This window comes from Ranitomeya imitator, chromosome 1, assembly GCF_032444005.1.
Source record: "Ranitomeya imitator isolate aRanImi1 chromosome 1, aRanImi1.pri, whole genome shotgun sequence".
NCBI lineage: Eukaryota > Metazoa > Chordata > Amphibia > Anura > Dendrobatidae > Ranitomeya > Ranitomeya imitator.
In genome coordinates this window covers 1,147,517,979-1,147,540,685 of record NC_091282.1, presented here as the reverse complement: position 1 = coordinate 1,147,540,685, position 22,707 = coordinate 1,147,517,979, and the positions used below count along the sequence as shown (strand labels likewise).

The following is a 22,707-nucleotide window of genomic DNA, read 5'->3' as shown; positions in this document are numbered from 1 at the left end:
GTGAGGCAGTTAGGTAATCCAATACCAGGGTATGTTGGTTAGTGACTATTATAAGCTGATTCTGTACAGCTATACTAGTATTTAATATGTCCAATATATCCCAAATCTGATCATCTAGATAATCCGTGGCTCTAACTAATTTATCCCACATTTGTGTTAACATAGGATAAATAAAAATGGTACTAGCAATTTTGTTGGGAATTCCCATTTGTACTATATGCGGCCTCCCCGAGGGACGTGGTGAGTTATCTGCAGCTCTTTTATACAGTGTGTGCTTGGGCACGGCTTGCATATTCACTTGTTTATTTGAAATTATGAAAGTAGCCGGGGTTAGGCGTCCTAATGTACAAGTACCCTTTATACCTACGGGAAGCCATTTATATGCTCCTTCTCCGCATATCCAAAATGTACCCTCAGGCAGATCCCACAAAGCTGAGTGCTGCAATACCAATCTGTGAGCCAAATCCACAAAACTAGATACATTCTGAAGCATACACCAAGAGGGTTTTTGTCCCAAGGGGCTACAGTACCCGGCTGCGGGATTCCCACATACATGCATTCCGTTGACATACTCATTGGATTCATTACAAACCAGGTTCCCCGGCTTACTTGTACAACTGTTTGCATCACCTTGGGGGAACAACTCAGAATGTTCCCATTTTCTATTATGTATGTATCTTTCCAATACTGTAGGTTTGAAAGCATCAGAGGAAGGGGTGGTTGTACTGAAACTGAGCTGTAGATTTTCAGTGGGGACCTGTCCTAAATCAGTTAATCCAGTCTTATTCCTAGGTACCCATTTTCCTCCCTTGAATGCTAAATATTGTAAGTTGTCTATTTTTCCTGTAAGATTGCCCTGCCACCAAGGAAATTCTACCCATCCCACAATTGGTATGGCGATTGTAGTATTCCATAGTCTAGTATTGCCAGGTTGGTTGTTGGCCAGGTTGTCTGAACAATTAGGCCAAGCGAATTTCTTGACACGGGAACTGCTAGAAAAGGTATACTTGTGGCTGATACTGGTGAATGGGTACAGATCCAACAATCTGCCAGGGGTTGCGTATTATTTAACAAGTCATGCACTAATTTTCTATGATGTTGTACGAATCTATTGTTCAAAGGGGCTAGAGAATTCAGTCTTTCCCATGCCTCCGTTGAGGTTAACATTATTAACATCAATATCATGAGTCTTATACTGCTTTTTTGCAATGGCTTGCATGTATCCATGATGCCTTTCCTTCAAGCTTGACTGCTGTTGGAGTTGTTAACAGGACTTGGAAAGGTCCGTCAAATCTTGGTTCCAGAGTCTTTCTGGTATGTCTTTTCACGTAGACTTGATCACCAGGTTCCAACTTGTGGCCTCCTTCGAGATTTTCTGGATCTGGAAGGGAAGCAAAAACTTGCGAATGCACTTTAGTTAAACGTTTTTGTAATTCTTGTACATAAGCAGTTAAAGTCTCAGTATTCAACATCAGTTGTTGTGGAAAATAACAACCCAAATTTGCTGCTCTACCAAAAAGAATCTCATGTGGTGACAGCTTAGCCTTCCCCCTTGGGGTGTTTCGGATGGAATACAGGGCAAGTGGTAGACACTCGGTCCAAGGCTTTCCTGTTTCTGCCATGGCCTTCTGGATTTTTAATTTTGTCCCATTTAATCTTTCCACTTTACCTGAACTCTGTGGATGATATGGAGTGTGAAACTGGTTTTCTACTCCCAACATTTTCATAACATTCTGGAATATTTCCCCAGTAAAATGGGTACCCCTATCTGACTCGATCACCTCAGGCATGCCGTAACGGGGTATCAGTTCATGTGCTATTTTAATGGCAGTAGTTTTTGCTGAGGCTTTACGAACTGGATAAGCCTCTGGCCACCCTGAGAACATGTCCACACACACAAGCACATATTCGTATCCATTGTACCTAGGAAGTTGGATGTAGTCGATCTGGAGTCTTTGAAAGGGATACAGTGGTCTTACATGATGCTTGGTTGGGGTTTTAATGGCCTGACCTGGATTGTGTGCCAGGCATATAGCGCATGCAGCACACATGTTCCGAGCAAAATTACCAAAGCCTGGAGCCAACCACCTTTCTTTTACCTTGAGCGTTATACCATTTGCCGACACATGCGTGGGTAGGTGGAGGTCACTTGCCACTGCGGGGTACCAGGCTCTGGGTAAACACAACAAAGTTCCTTTTTTCCATAATCCTTGCTGATCTTCTGCCCCTTTTTTCTGCCACTGCCCTCGTTCTTCGTCGTCTACCTGTTTCTGAGCTTCCTTCAATCTTTCCTCATCATCTTCAGAGCTATCTAGTGTGTGGGCATGATGTAAGGGTTTACGTGCTGCCTGTTTTGCTGCCTTATCAGCAGGGCCGGCTCCAGGTTTTCTAGGGCCCTGGGCGAAAGAGTCTCAGTGGGCCCCCCCCCCCCCCCCCCCTTTAACACATACCCCGATTTATGATGCACAGATACGGCAGAGAAATGTATAGTACAATGCCAGATTTCACTTCTTACATGAGTGACAGCTATTGTAGATTCTGCAGTGTATATATACAGGAGGAAAGGTGCTGTGCGTTGTATATATACAGGAGAGGTGCTGTGCAGTGTATATATACAGGAGGAAAGGTGCTGTGCAGTGTATATATACAGGAGAGGTGCTTTTCTGTTTTGAGTTTTTCTATGAAACAAAGACTTTTCTACATAAACAACGTTTGGTTTTACGGCCCCAACCGATCTGTGCTACAAAGTAACAGGCGGCTCGGGCATTAATGAGGGACCTGATACTGAATCCTTTCCACAAACCCTAATGACCCAATTAGTGCCTTGTCATTAGAAGCTCATTAAACGCCTCCCTGTCCCGAGCAGTCATGTACAGTATGGGGGGATCCTGCAGCCCACCCCCTGACTGCTCCATACCATACACTGCCCTCTGTCGCGCTCACTATTATCCTGTGCATTTCTCTGTCATCGTTACCCCATGTTACACTTGTCACCCCCCACTACAGAGTAGCAGGGCAGCCAATGTCACCCCCTCCCGGACCCTAATGGCAGCAGGAAATGTCTGCTCCTCTATTGGGTTGGAACCTGATTTAATCAAGGAATAATGTGGATTTGTTGCCGGTGGCTGCAGGGGAAGGGTTAAGTGATGCCATGTCCTTGGTGGAAGCAGTGGCAGCTGCTGGGACCTGGACAGAGACAACCAATGTTGCTGTGACTGCACAGTGTGATGTGGAGGAGAGAAGCTGAGACTCCGGAGCAGAAATCACCCACATGTCAGCACTGGGCAGAGTCCCTCCAGTCACCAGCCTGGGGCCACGGGGCCCCAACGTACAGCCCACAGCTCAGATTTATCCATGGCAGCAGCTCCCCTTCCTCCTGGCATCTGGTTAACCCCATTTATGCGGGTCGGATGGTTATCTTTAAGGTTCAGCAATAACCATACAGATGGGAAGGGGTTAAGCTTCTTCCTACCCCACTGGTGCAGGTTTGGTGCAGCATGCATGTATTCTGGGTGAGCTGGGTGGCTGCAGGTTCAGGCTGCACCCCACCAGCTGCTCCTCCAGACATCACCCACATTTTTAGGCAGTGGAGAAAGACAGCAGCAGACTGAGCCACAACTGCAACCACTGCTGGATACCTTTGCACTAGTAGGATGGAGCTCCTCAGAATCTGCCTGATAAACTTCAGCACTGTCTGCAGCCACCCAGGGGGGAGAGCAGAGAAGTGCTCTCTCCGCCCACAATGTCACACTGGCTGCCTTCTGTTAACCCCTATGTGTGCCTGCCTGGCTGCACTGACTGAGTGAGAAGATGCTTGTGTCAGAGCTGGCACATAGGGGTTAAGAGAACGCAGCCAGCAGTGACTTTGTGGGTGGAGAGAGCATGTTATCTCCTGCTCTGCTCTCCCAGCTGTATCTATGACAGCATGAGTGGGCCCCCCCCTCTCCTCAGGGCCCCGGCATTTGCCCGCTGTGCCGGGTGCTGACGCCGGCCCTGCTTATCGGCTTTATCGTTACCCCTGGCTTCCTCGGTGTCGAGTCTCACATGTGCAGCTACCTTTTTCACCGCTATTTCTTTAGTTTCTTGTGCTGCCTCCAGAATCTGTCTAATGAGGGAGGCATGTTTAACAGGTTGGCCTGAAGCAGTCATATAACCTCTGGCTCTCCATATTACGCCAAAATCGAAAATAATGCCATGTGCATATCTAGAATCAGTGTATATGTTTGCTGTCTGATCTTTGGCTATTTTTAGAGCTTCAACTAATGCCGTAAGTTCTGCTTCTTGTGCAGACTGATTAGCAGGGAGAGGTTCTGCTTTCAGCACTTCATGCTGAGTTACTACCGCATAACCTGTATGAAATTGTCCATTCATATCTGCATATCTACTGCCATCTATGAAAAGTTCAAATGTAGCATTACAGAGTGGCTTGTCACGTACATTACATAAGCCCTGAGTCTCTTGTTCCATTAATTGTACACAATCATGCATTGACTTTGATGGGTCAAAGGAGTTGGAGAGTGCAGTTTCCTCAGGTATGGTACCCCCCTCAGACTCTAAAGGGAGCAAAGACGCGAGATTAAGAGTCTGAATCCTGGCAAAGGAAATGTTGGGCGGCAGTAGTAGGGAACATCGGAGACGGAGGTGTCTGGCCATTGAAATATGTTTAGGTTGGACCTGGTTAAGAATGCCATGTACATCATGAGTGGTCTGAACTAGAAGTGGGTGATCAAGAACAATCTCAGAAGCTTTATCTAATAACAGTGAAATTGCGGCTACTACTCTTACACAAGAAGGTGCGGCTCTAGCTACAGGGTCCAGATGAGCTGATATGTATGCCACAGGTCTCTGTTTGTTTCCATGTTTTTGTGTGAGCACCCCTGTAGCATGTGAGGATATCTCAGCTGCCATCAATTGAAAAGGTTTAGTGTAGTCTGGGAGTCCCAAAGCCGGAGCTGATACCAGTGCTGTTTTCAAAGAGGAAAATGACTGTTTAGCCTCTTCACTGAGTGAATATGGTGTGTTGGCAATACAGTCATATAAAGGCTGCATGAGTTGACTTGCATGTATGATCCACTGTCTACAGTGTGAAACAATACCTAGGAAAGCACGCAGCTGTTTGTGATTCCTGGGTTCAAGCATGTTACGTATGGCTTCCGTACGTTGAGGTGTGAGGTGTCTGATGCCCTGTGATATGCAGTGACCTAAAAACACGACTGTTTGTTGACAAGCCTGGAGTTTCTGTCTATTTACTTTACAGCCTTCTTGCGCTAGGAAAATTAAGAAATTAACAGTTGAGGTAACTGCCGTCTGTTCATCAGGGCAACAAATAAGTAAGTCATCTACATACTGTAGAATGACTACTCCTGGTTCTGGGATGAAATTTTTTAGCACGGTCTGCATTGCTTCAGAGTACAAAGTTGGTGAGTGTACCATACCTTGTGGCAATCTTGTCCATGCTAATTGTTTACCCTTGAATGTAAAGGCAAACAAATGCCAACAGTTCTTATGTAGTGGCACAGAAAAAAATGCGTTTGATAAGTCAATTACCGTAAAATATGCAGCAGTGCTGGGAATTTGAGACAGTAAGGTATGAGGATTCGGTACCACAGGGGTGACCGGTGCCAAAACCTTATTGATTTCCCTAAGTCGTGCACCATGCGATATTTCACCATAGTTTCTTTGGAGGACACTTTCTTTTTAACAGGATATAAGGGTGTATTGGCGGGTGACCTGATTTCTACCAAAACACCTTGTAACACATAATCCTGAATTTGTTGAGAAATCGCCTGTTCTTGCTGGGCGCTGATGGGGTATTGCCTAAGCTGAGGTAATATGGTTCCCGGGGCAGTTTCTAACAGTATAGGAGCTACTGATAAAAATCCTACATCAGTGTCTCTTTTTGCCCATAGGCTGTCAGGAACCCGAGACAAGTCAATTTTTGCTTGTTGAGTGTAAATTTCGGGAAAATCCTCCATTGCCTGTATTCTAACATATGGTTCCAGAGTTTCTGCATCTTCAGGGATGGTCAGCATAACTGTGCCATCTTCTCTAAAATGGATGTTTGCATGCATTTTACTTAAGACATCAGTACCCAACAAGCAGGTAGGTGCACCTTTAGCAAATAAAAATTTGGATACAAAAGTTTTAGGGCCAAAGCTCACATTTAAAGGTTTTGTAAAGGGCAACGCCTGAATTTTACCATCATACCCTTCTGCATATGTAACCTTTGAGGATATATTGTCAGGATATGGTAAAAAGTCCTGATTTAAAATGGAGGATGTTGCTCCCGTATCTATCAGAAAAGGTACATTTTTACCCTCAACTTCAACTTGTATTATTGGTCTTCTAGAAGGAAGAGAGACCTGCATAACTTTCAGTCATTCTGAGCTGTCTGTTTGATCAGGCACTGGGTTATTTATCCTATTTTTGGGTACAAAGGTTCCTGAATCTATATCTGCTTTTCTCTTCCTACATTCCCTTTGGAAATGTCCTGGCTTCTTACAGTAATGACAAGTAAACTTTTGATTAGCAGAGCCAGTATTAGCCTGTGCAATTCTTACTGGCTTAGAATTTTCTCAAGTCCATTTCTATCCCTACAGCTTTCTGTCTAGCCAGGTGTGGGTCTTCCAAGGTTCTCCAATCAGGGGTTGCGGCCTTAAACTTTTCCTTCACTTTTGGAGACAATCCATCTATAAAGGTTTTTGTAACTAACCTCATCATTCCTGGAGCGGTTAGATCCATGCCTTCATCTCTGAAATTATTTTCTACACTTAGATAATATTCGTCTACTGATTGTCCAGATTTCTGAGCCACCACTCCCGTTGTTCCTCTCTGCCTCTGTCTCTCCCTCATGAAAACCATTAAGTGATCTACAAATTGTGTACCTGATTCTATCGTTTGTAAGGCACCATCTCCTGCTTGGGGCCTATGTACCTGTAGATTTGCTAATAGCTCCTGGAAGAGTCCAGGAGTCATTTTCATTCTACATAATTCTTCTCCATCTGCCCAAACTCCAGCGTGAGTCTGCATAATTTGCTGTATATATTGTGCAAATCTAACTGGACACTGGGTGGGATCTGGTGCGTTATGCAAGAGAGACATGCCTTCAGCGGGGGACCAAGGGAAATATTGTCGAGTTTGGTGATATCTAGTTCCCATTACTCCGTCAGCACCAGGTTCCCTAAAGGGTCTTGGTACTACCCTAACAGGGGCAAGTACAGCGCCATGTCTAGGTGTACCACAGGCTAGGCAATCATTTCTCCAGTCTGGATTTTGTTGTCCACAGTGCGGACATACCCATCCTCCTGGTCCGGCTAAACTTTGAGGTGGTGTTTGGAGAAAAGATGGGGCATGTGGGTTAAGGTATGGGGGTGGGGTATTTTTAGATTCCACATTTTGTTTTTCTCCACAGCCTGTGGGTCTAATACACCACTTTTTACTCTGTTGATTATATGTCCATCCCTCATTTTCGGCTACCCTAGAGACATCAATCAATGCTTGGATCTGATCTATCCATTTCTTGTCTCTGATTATGCCTTTTTTCCTTTCCTGAATTCCTTCCCATAGTTTTCTACTAAAAGCTTCTGCCCTAGTAACTCCAAACTTACTAAAAATCTTTTTCAGCCCCTTAGTGGCATCTTCACCACTTCTCTCCTTTATGATAGTATAGATATCTAATTCTTCTGGTTCCGACTTTGTTTGCTTATTCCCCATTTTCTTATCCTGAGCTTTTTTGCCCTAGGTGGCGTTTGGGTATGAGAATACCTCGTTACCTTCTTCCTAAGGAGCTAGGATGTTTAAACTGTGTTGATGTTAAGAAAATCCTGATTCCTACACCTATAGCAAACAACACAAATGCAACCAGACAGAAAAAGAAAAAGAACATACAACGTATCTTGTCCCAGGCTAATTTATCTGTCCTGGGCTCATACTATCATACACTTATCCGTCACCAGGTTTTTGTCAAAGACAGGATCAGAGATTGAACATAGGCGCGGAGGTCTCCCCGAAAGGACGCAACCACGTTGCCCAGTGGGACAGTCACTTCTTCTGTTTCAACCCCCTGGGCGGCTTATCGGGCTATTCCCAACTTCCACACACCTTCTATTCACATTCACTCTCATTCAATGCCGTACTCCGTGAGGTGATCAATTCCTAAATAGTTCAAGAACCCGAGCTATAGGTATCCTCCTCTACTAGAACTACCCGCTAAAGAACACGACACAGAAAATCTTACGGACAGTGCAGGGCAGAGATCTAACAGTGTCTCTTACCTGGCCAGGTTTTTGTTCATCTGCCGTCCATTATCCCAGATTCTCTTTTCGTTCGTATTCTGCCGGTGTTCTTGAAGGAATACACAGACCTCGGGTCCCTGTTCAGGCGCCAGGAAATGTCGGGATCACACTCAGTCGGAGCAGCCTTTGGAAGTGGGGAATCACCAGAAATAATACACAAGACACGTCTTGTATAATGTATCACTGGGAAGTCTCTGAAGCACGCCTGCCTTCAAAGTGCTATCCCTTCTTTATATAGTTGTTTCAGTAGGTTTAGTGGTTATACAAGTTTTGCATGTTTAAACAGAGACAAAACAGGAAAGAAAGAAAAGAAAAGAAAACAGTTTCGTGGGCGGTAGTTTCACAACAAACAGTACAAAGGCAATTCCACAGACAAGAAAAACAGGATTTCATACTATAGCTAAAATGTCCTTGAATGGACAGGTCAATATTTATCACAAATTCTTTTTTTTTATTTTTGTTCATTGAGGTAATCATTTTTGTTCTGCTCTTCACAAATGTGAGGAAGGGGCAGCACTTAGTCAGATCTATATCATATAATATAAGCTTGCATTCTTTATAAAGTAACAATTCTGGTATAATTTTTCTTACGACTCTGTTGCAGCGTCCCTCTGATACTCCTCCTAGAAACATACAAATTGAGAACAGTGTTATTAGTATGGGGTGGGTCCCTATACTATGACACGGCCAGCACTGGTTTGTAATGTCGTACCATGTGCACACAGTCCTTTTTTGACAAGTAAAATTGTAACATCCATTTGTCTTCTTTTTTTTTTTCTTGAAAAAGGCTACTTATCTGCTTATATAGGGTTAATATGCAGGTAAACCACATTGTAATAATGCCTGGCTGATGTACTGGAGTTGCAGTTACCGGGAGAAAGTGAACTCATTTCTTCCCTGGATCCACTGGCTTTTGGTCACAGGGGCGGTGTAGGTAGTGATTATAGTCAATGTTCTCCGTTCCACTCACTATACTGGGAGCAGTGGCTGGAATTACGCCTGGACATTTGGATTGACAGCCGACTTTGCCCAGTTGCGCTGGAGACCTGGCTGTCAGTCTAAATGCCGGATGTGCTTACAGTCACAGTGTAGTGAGCGCCGACTGTAGCCGCTCCCTGCACCACCGCCATGGCTGAACGTCTGCAGCTCCCAGGAGAAAACAATCACAATAGCCAAACTTTCAGGAAGGAGCCCGGGGGGTGGGGGGGGTTGTTACACGATTTACCTGCAGCTTAACCCTATATGTGCAGGTAAATGGTGTTTTACAATGCGACTGGTTCCCTTAGACTTTCTAACATAGGAGATAAATGAATAGATTCAATGTGGATCAAATTCATGGTGAATTTTAGGAATTTACTGAACCTGGTGAATTTTGAACAACTTGCATAAAATGGCCACCACCTTTACACACCGTGCAGGACCTTTATATCGGTCAAAGAAAGATCACATGATCTCGGGTGCGGCTGTGCGTTCCCATAATGCTTTGCATCTATGGCATCACACTGTATAGTGCAGCCCATCAGCCATTTTTGAATCTTGATAGTGAGAGGATGGCACTGTTCACAACTTAGCACAGAGATGGGGAGAGAAAGCACTGAAGAAACTGTACAGATAGTGTGTGACTGCACAACTGTCAAGATTCTTGCATAATGATAAGGCTGTTTGGTAATCAGATGGTAACCAAGTCCAGTATGTGAAGGTCACTTTGACCTTTATGAAGGCTGTGTTTACAGGTTGGATGCAGCCATAGGAGACCTCCAGAGTGTTTCACGCATCTTTTTCAGGGCAATTGGAGCCTTTGTAGAAGTTGAGATTTGCGGAGAATAAAATTATTTTTAAATATTTGATGCTTTCAAGTTTGAATTGTAAAAGATTTGCTCTTTTCTAGTACCGTAATTATTTCTTTTGAGATACTTAAAGCAATTAATATGGATTTAACGGGATGTGTGTGTGGATGGTTTCACTAACCAATTGTTTGAAAAGTGGATTAGTAGATGCAGAGGGGTCGAATGTTGTCATGTCACTGTGCAGTTTTCTATGCTGCTTATTTAGTTTACGTTCACTGGTAGTTTTTGTTTTGTTTTTTTCTTCATGAAAAAACACAGGCCTTGGCAAGAAAACCACAAGGTAAATTAAGGTGAATCTGTCAGCAGGTTTTTTGCTATTGAATCTGAGATCCTGATTCCAGCGATGTATCACTTAGTGCAGTTTTTGTGGAATCACTGTTTTCTCTGGTGTAGAGGTAGCAGTGCTATGAATACGGAGTTGTATATAACCCACCCACACCCCTGATGGGCAGCTTGCTAATAATGCACACAGGAAGCTGCCGATCAGTGGCGGGAACTGAGGTTAGCCTAATCCGTGTATGTTCACATGTCCAGTCGTGATCACTTAGAACAGATCCAGCAGCAATCCATTGGCAAAAAAGTTGTTCAGTCATAACTTTTTAGTCCCGTTTTTAATAACTGATCTGTGCTGGATCAGTTTTTTTAACATTGAAGTCTATGGAAATCTGATCTCTTAATTAGTCATCCGATTTTCTTTCATTTGTAATGATCTGTTTTTTGCTTGCTAGATCCAGTTAGCAAAAAAGTATCAATATTATCCCAAAGATGTGATAAACGCCATCTTTGTTGCATATTCTAACATACAAAAAACGTATCACCATGTTTTTCTTCCTTCACCTCTAGTTACACATTTAGGTTTTCCACCATATCTCAGCCTGATCTAACATGTCGGCATAATTTAAACATCCTCTGTTCCTTAAATACACTTCCAGAAACCCTCATTAAGGCTACGTTCAGACTAGCATTGTGCGCCGCTGCGTCGGCGACACAACGCACGCAAAAACGCGGCAAAACGCACGCAAAAACGCTGCGTTTTGCGACGCGTGCGTCGTTTTTTGCCGAAAATCGGATGCAAGAAAAATGCAACTTGTTGCGTTTTCTTGGTCCGACGCTTGCGGCAAAAAAGACGCATTTGTCGCAAAACGCAACAAACAAAAATGCATGCGTCCCCCATGTTAAACATAGGGGCGCATGACGCGTGCGTCGCCGCTGCGTCGCCCGACGCTAACCCGACGCACACTAGCACAACGCTTGTCTGAACGTAGCCTAAGTCTGCCACCCAGTGGGCAACCAGACGCTGAACAAAACCTAGGCATTTTCTGCACAAATTTCTTTCCTTTCTGCAGCAGTTCTACCATGCTCACTGTCCCTTAATTGAACAGATTACCCATCTTCTGTTTTTGAACAGGAATACTTGACGAGAGGCAAACCAGTGGGGAGGGACTCTCACCTTTTGTCTCTGGTCTCCTACTCTGTCAGTCCATGCCTAATAGATATATCAGACATGTACACGCAGTTCACAAGATCTCCTCAGGGTTCTTTGTTCATAGTAAGTAGATCCATTATTGTTAGACAGATTGAGGTACCTGCTCACATACTTACCCAGAACCACCAAGACAGAGAGACAAGTTCAAGTAGTGTAAGAGTAAAGCTTCTTACCTTGTGCTGTGGCTTTCCTGAGTTGTCTGTCTGAAGGCCAGCGAAAAGTTTGGATCAAGCAGTCCTTTGAACTAGCGGGTCCCTATTCGTTGCGCCAGGTTTGGTCGTTGCTACATAATGTGCGACGTTCAAAGACGTTGCGTCTGTTCCGAATTAAATTGTAAATTTAAATACTTGTGCGCGAAAGCCACGCTGATACATTGAGCATCAAGGCAGATCTCTTTATTATATCATCAGTGTATATATTATATTGACATTTCTTGAACATTCATTGTAGCAATATAAATAGCTCCGCTCATCTCTAAATATGTGCTGGCATTAGCATACATACCTGTCATTGTCTAAAGGTAACACTGACGCCCAGCTTTTGGTCTAGGTGTCGCTCTACTCTTAGTTTTGTTTCTTTCCTATGTTTTCTCTACGCCCCGTTAGACAAAGAAATTCCTAAGGGGCCCCTTGTGTCAAAACACACATATGGGCTCCAACATCATTTTGGAAAGCAGGGTAGATGGATATAAATCCTTTTCTCACAGGTCACTCATTTGTGCTATCAGTGGGAGTCTCCGCTGTCCGATATCTGAACACTACAAAACAATGTATACATAAAATGTGTAAAGCCTAAAGCAATCAAGGCACTCAAATGTATAGTATATTACAGGACCAAAATCGATATCCAGCCCTTTATAACACAAGGTATAATGAACACACTGATAAAAGCCTCAAAGGGTTGATGCCCACAACCATAACCCAGAAGCTGATAAGCACACGTAAGATAGGTTCACATGTGCTTATAAAAAATCGTTCAGATTATTCTTTTTCTAACTTGTCACCAGTGTGCAGTCCATATGCAATCTGTCTTTTACAATAGTAATTAATAATTTGTTTCCTATGTTACAGAATTGCAATGTATCCTTTAAAAATTGAATGCTGCACTGTGGCTACATTCAGTCGGTGTAAAACAACGCTCATCTGCACTGCCACATTGAATAACATTGGTCAGAGTGCCATCCATAACAAAAAGGACAGCGCTCGCACCGAAAATACGGTTGTTTGAACGCGCCCCAATACTCTTTGTATTGGTTCTGAATGGTGTGGGGGTCCTTCTGAGTGTTCATCCTCTGTTGGGTTCTCCACTTATGTTTATTACTAGATGGTGGCCCGATTGGAACGCATCGGGTATACTAGAATATGTATGTGTGTATGTTATGTTATGTTATGTATGTATGTATATATATATATATATATATATATACACACACACACACACACACACACACACACACACACACACACACACACACACACACACATATAATTTTTTTTTTTTTTTTGTATAAAGGCCATTAGATTTATTTGATTTTGCTATTGTCATGTGCATTTTTAAGAGTTGTAGGTTATTGGTATTGATGGTAATCTTTGATCATAACTGAAATATTAAATATACCATATAAGTTCTATAGAGATTTTATTACATAACGTTTAGCATTAATAGTCAAAGATGTGGAGAACTTAATATGTTGTAATCAAGAAATAGACTGGTTAGTTCCTTTTGTAATTGTCATCCTGAGCTAAAATGAGTATTCCATGGCGGAAAACTTTATGGATTCCGAAATAAGTGCTTATTCTGTAATTTGATTTTTGAATGGTATTGTCCTGTACATCAGGCACCGTACAGTAATTGAATGCAGGAAAACAGTTTTGTTGTTCATGGAGCTTCGCTGTTTTAACCCCTTCATGACCTTGGGATTTTTCGTTTTTCCGTGTTCGTTTTTCACTCCCCTCCTTCCCAGAGCCATAACTTTTTTATTTTTCCGTCAATTTGGCCATGTGAGGGCTTATTTTTTGCGGGACGAGTTGTACTTTTGAACGACATCATTGGTTTTAGCATGTCGTGTACTAGAAAACAGGGAAAAAAATTCCAAGTGAGGTGAAATTGCAAAAAAAGTGCAATCCCACACTTGTTTTTTGTTTGGCTTTTTTGCTAGGTTCACTGAATGCTAAAACTGACCTGACATTATGATTCTCCAGGTCAGTACGAGTTCATAGACGCCTAACATGACTAGGTTATTTTTTACCTAAGTGGTGAAAAAAAATTCCCCCCCAAAAAATTGCGCCATTTTCCGATACTCGTAGCGTCTCCATTTTTCATGATCTGGGGTCGGTTGAGGTCTTATTTTTTGCATGCCAAGATGACGTTTTTAATGATAGCATTTTGGTGCAGATACGGTCTTTTGATCGCCCGTTATTGCATTTTAATGCAATGTCGCGGCGACCAAAAACGTAATTCTGGCGTTTCGCTTTTTTTTTTTTCTCGCTACGCCGTTTAGCGATCAGGTTAATGCTTTTTTTTAATTGATCGGGCGTTTCTGCCCGCGCCTATTACGGGCACATGTCAGCTGTCCAAAACAGCTGACATGTCCCGGCTTTGATGCGGGCTCACCGCCGGAGCCCGCATCAAAGCGGGGCTTCTGACCTCGGACGTACTATCCCATCTGAGGTCAGAAAGGGGTTAATACGTGGAGAGATGAGGCTCGTGCTAGTCGGCCAATGGCTGACGTTCCGTGAAGTTTAGAATAACTGGGGTGAGTGATTGTTCTTCAATCTAATAACCATGCTGGATTGTGAATACTTCTTGTTCTGTGTTTGTCTTGGCTGTTATGACTTACTGTATCATCAGTTTTATGAGAATTATGTTTGACTTTCCTTTTTAGATATGATTTATCTTCAGGGATCAGAAGTTATCTTTAAAGTGGCGTTGAGTTTGTTGGGCAGTCACAAGCCCTTAATTTTGCAACAAGAAAATCTTGAGTCTATTGTGGACTTTATAAAGAACACACTGCCAAATCTGGGTTTGGTGCAAATGGAGAAGACTATAAACCAGGTAATGCAGGAGATCTGTGCTTTTATTACAGGATTCCAGATTTGTCCCCGATGTATGCCATCATTTGAAGCCTAATGGAACTCCAAAATCTGAATTGCTGCTGCTCACCCCAGTTTTGCCACCATGTACCCAAATATAAAACTAATGAAAGATATCCCAAAATTGGTTATTTAGCTGAGATATGGACCTTTACATTTAGTGCGCACAATATGGTACTTTTCATGGTCTGTACCAAAGGAGCGTTACCCACTGGATAATTATGCATTGCAGAGAATAAAAGCAAAAAAAAAATACTCCAATAAAGCAGCAATAATAAAATAAGGAAAAACACTGATCGCTTATGTTGACAGATCCTCTTTCTAGTGTGTGTGTGTGTGTGTGTGTGTGTGTGTGTGTGTGTCGATATATGTCCGGTGACCTATAGGAAATCCCAAGAAGAAAATGTCTTTTTAAAGGGAACCAGTCAGCTGCCCTTGTTCCCCTAAACTACCACAATGTCTCCACTGCACCCTATTCTTACATTCTAACTAGTTCCTTTTATACCTTAGCGATTTTTCTATAATTGTGAAATAATTGTAAAGGTTTTAATACGCTCTCGCATTTTGAAAATCTGTTGATTTCCCCCAGACTAATCCCATCTTGTAAGCATGAGCATTATTTGCAAGAGTGATGTTACCGTCGGTCTTTGCAAATCTCTCGCATGTGCATGATGGTTTGCCACCCCTGGGAATATGCCGAAGCCAGGTGTATGCTCCCCAGCAATATCCGTGTGCCGCGCGTGCCTATCGTAGGAAAACCCATTTCACGCATGCGCAGGATTTGCGTAAAGTCACATGTCACTCTAGCAAATCATGTCAATCACACCCTAGTGAGTGGGGGGGGGGGGATGATTACAAGATGGGATGGAGGAATGGTCCTGGGGAATTGACTCCCTAATGTACATAGTGTGAGCACAGATTAAAACTTGAGTTTAGAATTGTAAAGCAATCGCTATGGCACAAGGAGTTTTAGATTGTAAAGATGGGCTGCAGTACAGATATGGTGACCGTTTAAGAGCTAGGGCAGCTGACGGGTTCCCTTCAAGTACTGATTATTTTTGTTTGGCTTCATGTGCATGACAGTCATAGTGGCGAGATTTATTTTCTCTGTATTGCTTCTTAATCAGTATAACTTTATAAGCGTCATGTAGAGTCCATCAAGAAGAAAAATCTGTTAAGTCGTCTTATAAAATACGAGGCACTGAGAAATGCAGCAGGTTGTCTACGAGCTAAAATCTTCAATTATAGGAAGACTTTTGTTTTCCATGTTGAATTCAATCTCCTTGCACATTTCCCCCCCCAAAAAAGTGGTAAAACCATTATAAAACACTAAAAACTGGGGTTGTCTTGAGCCATGCCTCTAGATTTCCTGCCTTCACTGGTAGTTGTTACAGACCTCTACCTGTAATAACATTATGTAATAACATTATGAACTGTTGGACGTGATTTTCTGTTTTCTGTCGCTTGTGTGCTGATATCTGGGATAGTCGAACATATATCCTTTTTATCTGTAGGTTTTTGAAATGGACATTTCGAAGCAATTGCAGGATTACGAGGTGGAATATCGCGTACTGCAGGATGAACTGATCGATTCTTCTCCTCTCAGTGACAACCAGAGAATAAATAAGTTGGAGAAGACAAATAATTCCTTACACAAACAGAACTTTGACCTGTTGGAGGAGTTACAGGTATGTTCACTCCAATGGATACAAGTTACCCAGTCTGTTACAAGGCTCCTGTTTCTGCTGAATCAGTGTTTGCCTTCTTTCTTTGCCTTTCCGTATGTATTCATGTAACTGGTTATGTCTAATCTTATTGTTGTGGCGTCTATATAGTTAATGTGAAGAAATATGGTCAACTACTCATTTCTAACCATTCCTAAAAATATTGGCTTGTTGATGAGTCTAAATCCATGTTTGTCCAATGTATGCTCGGAGGCGGGGGAGTCCAAATTTCTACATTAAAATTCATTTTGTAAGCTTTTTTTCTCCTTGCACCTAAAACAGCTCCCTTGTAGACTGTCTTGAGACGACAAACACTAAAGTCATAAAACTTCCTTCCATCTATACCGACTTCTTCTTAATGGAATTGTCCATCCCTTTGTATGTTTCCAAGTAACCTAGCGGTTTCTAAAAATTAAAAAGTACTGCCTTACCTAAACTTGCCCATCACCTAGCATTCTTCTGCTTGTGGTGATTAGGTTCCCTGGAAATTTGAGGAAAGCCGATGTGCCAAAAATAACAGGCTCTTAATTTAAAATAATAATAATAATAATTATTCCATGTCCATTAAAAAAAAAACAGCACAATGAGACACAACAGACAACGTTTTGACCATAATTAGCTTTTTTCAAGCATGCTGAAAATTGATAGAGCAGAAAAAGAAGCAGATTTATCGAAGAGCTTAACAAAGGTTTTTTGTTTGTTTGTTTTTTTTTTCATTTTCTCAGATACTATTGAATTATGAGATACGAATTAAAATGTTTTTATTCTTTTTCCATTTTAGGTATCGAAGGGCAGAATCCAATTTCTAGAGTCAACGATTGATAACTTACAGACTAATGAAGTAAACTTAAAGCAATCTCTCCGCACTTTAGAACTGGAGCGATCGGCCTTGTTAAACACAATTGAGGAACTGAAAAAACAGATTCAGGAGTCTCCAACATATTCTTCAGATCAACCCTGATCCTTAAGAACATTTCAGAAACCGCATAAAACTGTGATTTTCACTATCCAGGTTTTGTTCCTCCTCATCCATTGCTCATGTCTGCTGTTAAAAAAAGAAACAATCTCCAGATCAGAGGGATCTCGCGTCTCAGGAAAAAAGAAATCTTCTGACGTAATTTTTTTTTTATCTATCATTTTGAGGTTTCATTTATTAGTAGAATTGTCCTGCTCATTCTTGGTTTCTCTTGAGGAGAAACCAGACTATTTTATTTCGACCTCACAATCATTACCAGAACTCCAAAGATATTTTTTTTTTTGCTACAAATTTTCCAGAATTCTACATGCAAGTCAATCTGCTTCTCCAGTTCTACTGATCCCTTGATCAGTCCTGTGAGGGGCATCGGATAAGACCCATAGGTGTTACAGCCATCATGTTCTTAATCATTACCAATAATGATCAAATGCCTACAGTTTCTCTAAATAACAACTCCCTAGATTAGGCTGGGATCACACATGTGAGAAACACGTCCGTGTCTCGCATGTGAAATCCCTCCTCTGGCTCCGGCACTTGGGAGCGGAGCGTGTGGCCGCATAGGAACACATGGAGCTGCACGCTCCGCTCCCAAGTGCCGGCGCCAGAGCTTGGATTTCACATGCGAGACATGGACATGTTTCTCGCATGTGTGATCCCGGCCTTAGGGTCTTCCTAGTTGTTGCAAGCCTGAAACTCCATGGTGGAGCCACTGCTGTAGAGCCACAGGTTAGAAGCCAATACTGTAGGTCAATATTGCATCCCAGAAGAGCCATGCTTCAGTTTTTTCATTTTTTTGTCCATGGCTCATCTCTAGATCCCATTAACAATGGATTTTTTATTTTCTACAAATATCAAGTTTATAGACTGATTTTGCTTTTTCTTAAGTTGTTTGTAAAAGTAATGCAAGGGGCTACGTTTAGTGGGCTAAGCTGGTGTACGAGCAGATGATGCTTTCCCACTCTACTTCACCTACTTGACCAAAAAGGTAAACTGAAACCAGATGAGCCTGGGGACTGATGTATGTCAAGTTCTTACAAAAATGCTGCTTCGGGGGTCAAAATTACATCTTCTACGGTATCCTCTACATATTTCCTACTGTCCAAATAAGAGCAAGACCCTGAATGTAATTTTTCTTTTTTTTTATGGGAAGGTAACCTGCTTCCATGTTGTAAAAGGATGAGCACCAAACTGCATAATCTAAAGACCTAGGAAAACCGATAGGTGGATCTAGAGTATATAGGCAATACAATGTATTAGTTTTGGTTTCCATGTATTTTATGTAAAGGTTTTCCTGCTTTAAATATGCAGTATTTAAGTGCATGTATGAAATGGCAGTGCAGAGTCCAAAAATTAACATTTTAGCTATTTTTTTTTTTAATTTACCTAAATATTTATATCTGTATATTTTTTTTTTTTTACATCTTATTTTAAAGCTTTCTCATGGACTATTGTATTTTTAACCCACCTGCCAATTCAATTGGTTGATTTGCTTTTGCTCAAAACAATTTTTGGCCAAAGCAACGTCTCCAAGGAGTTGTACATTTTTCGGTCATGCTTTAATAGCTGTAAATAATTCACATTCACTCTAGTAATGTCAAATTTAAATGAATATATATATATATATATTCTCTTTATTTCTATTTTTTTGCCACAATCTACTGAAGTAAAATGGCGGCATCCTGCATTTCCCAGTGTGTCTAATGCCTTTAAGGCTGGGTCAAAACAGGTGTATTCCACGGTCTGAGTATGGACCGAAATACCCGGACGTTTTAGCGTTTTGTGATCTATGAGCCTGTTCGTTTGCGTCGAGAGAGCAATGAACGGGTTTGGCATTCCAACACATATGGAATACAGATTGGGGCAGAATACTCTTAAGAATTTCTGCCTCCTGAACTTGGCATAGATGTAACTGTTACTAAGCAAATATTATGCCAGATTTTACTACCGGTTACGTTTTTTTTTTTTTCTCCGTTACATTTTTACACTGGTGTTCATTTTAATTGTGCTTTTTATTTTCTTGCTGTAGAAAAGATACGTAGAACAGTTTCACTTGGGTAATGGCTCTAGGCTTGAAAATGGTCAATGCAATATATATTAAAAATACATGTGTACTGTTCTTGCACCTGAACAGGTATTATTCTTATGTCTACTTGCATACGTACATTTGTTAAAAGAAAACAAAATTGTAAACTAACTGTTATTTACGTTTTATATAAATTTCTCTTTTGTTGCTAACATTTTAGAATCTTGTGTTTAAGCTTTACGTATAGACTATTTTAAATGTGATTTAAGGTGCAATATTTGCATGGAAGAAAAGATCTAATTCCACCTTATCCACCCGTCTTTCCCTAAAATTACATTCACAGTGGTGAGAGAAGCTGAGAGTTAACTTGCTCTCTACAGCATGTAAATTAAGTACTGTACACATCACCACCCAATATCTTTCTAAAGATGATATTCACATGAAATACTCACCAGATGTCTGTAACAATACATCCAATCCACACAGGCAAAGAAATCAAAACACAGATGTCCATAAATTGTATAATAATGAGAAATAACACAATACAGAAGTATTGAACACCTGAAGAGAGGTTCAAAAAGCCACTAGTGAGATATCTTAAAACCTTCACAACCTTATTGTTGCAAAACTGATCTCATTGGTTACAGAAGAATTTCTAAAGTACTGAAGGCTACAGTTAGCACTTTTGGGCCATAATCCGGAAGTGGAAAGTTCATTTCACCATAAACTGGCAAGGACCTGATACTTCATGCATGATTTGAGGAAGAGGTGCGAAAAGAATTATCAGAATAGTTGTCCAAGACCAAGGGCCACCTGTTCAAAGCTACAGAAAGACATGGGATCATCAGGTACAATTGTTTCAAAGAAAACTATTAGCCTCTATGGTCTGTACGCACGCTCACCATGCAAAACTCCATTGCTGAACAAAAAGCACGTTGAAGTGCGTTTTAAAATTTGTTCAACATTTAGACAAGCCTGTGAATTACTGGGAGAATATAGTCTGGTTAGATGAGGCCAAAATTGAACTCTTTAGATGCCATAATACACACCATGTTTGGAGGCCAAAGGCACCGTATATCACCCCCAAAACAGCATACCCACAGTGAGGTTTGGAGGTGGCAACATCGTTTGTGGCTGTTCTTTAGCATGCGGCACTGGGAAACTTAATTTAATTGAAGAATGACATTCTTGATATATATAAAAAAAAAAAATATGCAATCTACCAGAATGGTGATCAAATGAGGTTGGACAATTTAGAAAGATAATGATCACAAACACAGATCCAAGGAAAACTTTCAATTATTCAGAAAAAAATGAGGCTGCTAGAATGGCCCAGCCAATCACCGGACCTGAATTTAATAGAAAATGTATGGCAGGCACTAAAGTTCAGAGTTTATAGAAGTAGCCCATGGATTTGAAGAGTGGGTCAAAATCACACCTGAACAATGCAGTCTACTGGTTTCTCCATACAGGAGGTGTCTTAAAGCTTTCATCACCAACAAAAGCTTTTGTACAAAGCAGAGCTGTGGCGTTGGTAAGCCAAACCTTCGGCTCAGACTCTTCAATTTCTCTGACTCCCAAATCCGCTCCCTCATACATGGCTCATGTTCAAGTGATACATTTGCTGTAGTAAAATGGTAACATCAGGTTTAATCACCATTATGATACAATAACCAAGCTATTTAGATAGAACATAATAATATATTAGAACACAAAGTATAATAAATTGTAAATATGCAATACACTATGCAGTACGTTGGGATAAAATAACAATTTTCAACAAAAACATACTGACTAACATTTGTGAAGTCTTATGAATTTGTTCTGAGAAATAGTATCTCCTCCATTATTGATGATCTCCAAACTGACCTAACTATTTATTTTAAGGCTAGAAAACTTGGGTATGTGGCAAAGCGGTAACCACATGGGCAACATCTCTAACAATGTCTGGGTATAAAGGAATTGCCTCATGCACAGTCAGTTGAACTCTTCTAATTGTTTGAGAGCAAGTGAAAAAATTTGCTGAAATACGGTCAATCTGTTTGCTGTGGAACTGGAATCTTTTTCCCTGCTGCAACGCTTTGCCTGCTCCATGTTAAGACCAGCGCTCAATGACGACATGGTGGGGACCTGTGATAATATAGTTAGTGTGCATAAATGTACGTGGGGATGGCGATAATGGAAAGCTGTTAATTGGAGTTTGCTACAAGCTTCCCAATATAGGTGAACAGGAAACGGCTAATTAAAAAGGCAGCAAATAATTATAGGGTCCTTATTATGGGGGATTTTAACTATCCAAACATTCAATGGGACATAGAATCTTCTGGTTGTGCTAAGGCTACGTTCACATTAGCGTCGCGTCGCTGTTGCGTCGGCGACGCAGCGGCGACGCGCCCCTATGTCTAACATAGGGGACGCGTGCGTCTTTTTGCACGCGTTTTCCGACACGTGCGTCGTTTTAGACGCTAGCGTCGGACGCAAGAAAACGCTACAAGTTGCATTTTTCTTGCGTCCGATTTCGTCAAAAAACGACGCACGCGTCGCAAAACGCGCGCGTTTTTGCGCACGTTTGCGTGCGTTTTTCCGTGCGTCGCGCGTTGCGTCGCCGACGCAGGGCGGCGCAACGCTAGTGTGAACGTAGCCTAAAAAATGCAAGTTCTTATCTGCAGTACAGGACAATTACCTCTGTCAGCTGATAGATGAACCAACCTGGGGCGGTGATCTGGTTCTGTCAAATAGACCAGACACAATTTCACATCTACAGGTCAGGGAGCATTTTAGAAACAGTGACCATAAGATGGTAACTTTTAAAGTAATTTTCCATCAAAAATTTAGGAAAGCTGATTTCAACAAATTAAGGGAAGAAATTAATCAGGTAGACTGGGACCATCCCATGGTAATTGGGGACCGGCCGTAAATGGGGCATGTTTAACCCCTTTCTGCCAATGGACATACTATTCCGTCCATGTGGGGTGGGCCCTACTTCCCAGGGACGGAATAGTACGCCTAGCGCGATCAACCGCGCTCACGTGGGGAGCACGGCCTGGTGTCAGCTGCCTATCGCAGCTGACATCTGGCACTATGTGCCAGGAGCGGTCACGGACCGCCCCCGGCACATTAATCCCAGGCACACCGCGATCAAACATGATCGCGATGTGCCGGCAGTATAAGGAAGCATCCGCAGGGAGGGGGCTCCCTGCGGGCTTCCCTGAGACCCACGCAGCAACGCGATGTGATCGTGTTGCTGCGAGGGTCTCCTACCTCC

At 42.0% G+C, this 22,707-nt stretch overlaps 1 protein-coding gene across 2 annotated transcripts in view; it reads left to right on the top strand.

The window, feature by feature from the left end:
- The window catches only part of TBC1D1 (TBC1 domain family member 1), a 194,750-nt gene extending 175,094 nt beyond the window's left edge, over window positions 1–19,656 (top strand). For both annotated transcript variants that reach the window (XM_069744615.1, XM_069744616.1), the window contains exons 17-19: window positions 14,512–14,681; window positions 16,234–16,407; window positions 17,225–19,656. In XM_069744615.1, the coding sequence (XP_069600716.1) occupies window positions 14,512–14,681; window positions 16,234–16,407; window positions 17,225–17,404 (524 nt within the window). In that variant the 3' untranslated portion in view covers window positions 17,405–19,656. The remainder of the gene's footprint in view (window positions 1–14,511; window positions 14,682–16,233; window positions 16,408–17,224) is intronic.
- The last annotated feature ends 3,051 nt before the right edge of the window (window positions 19,657–22,707 follow it).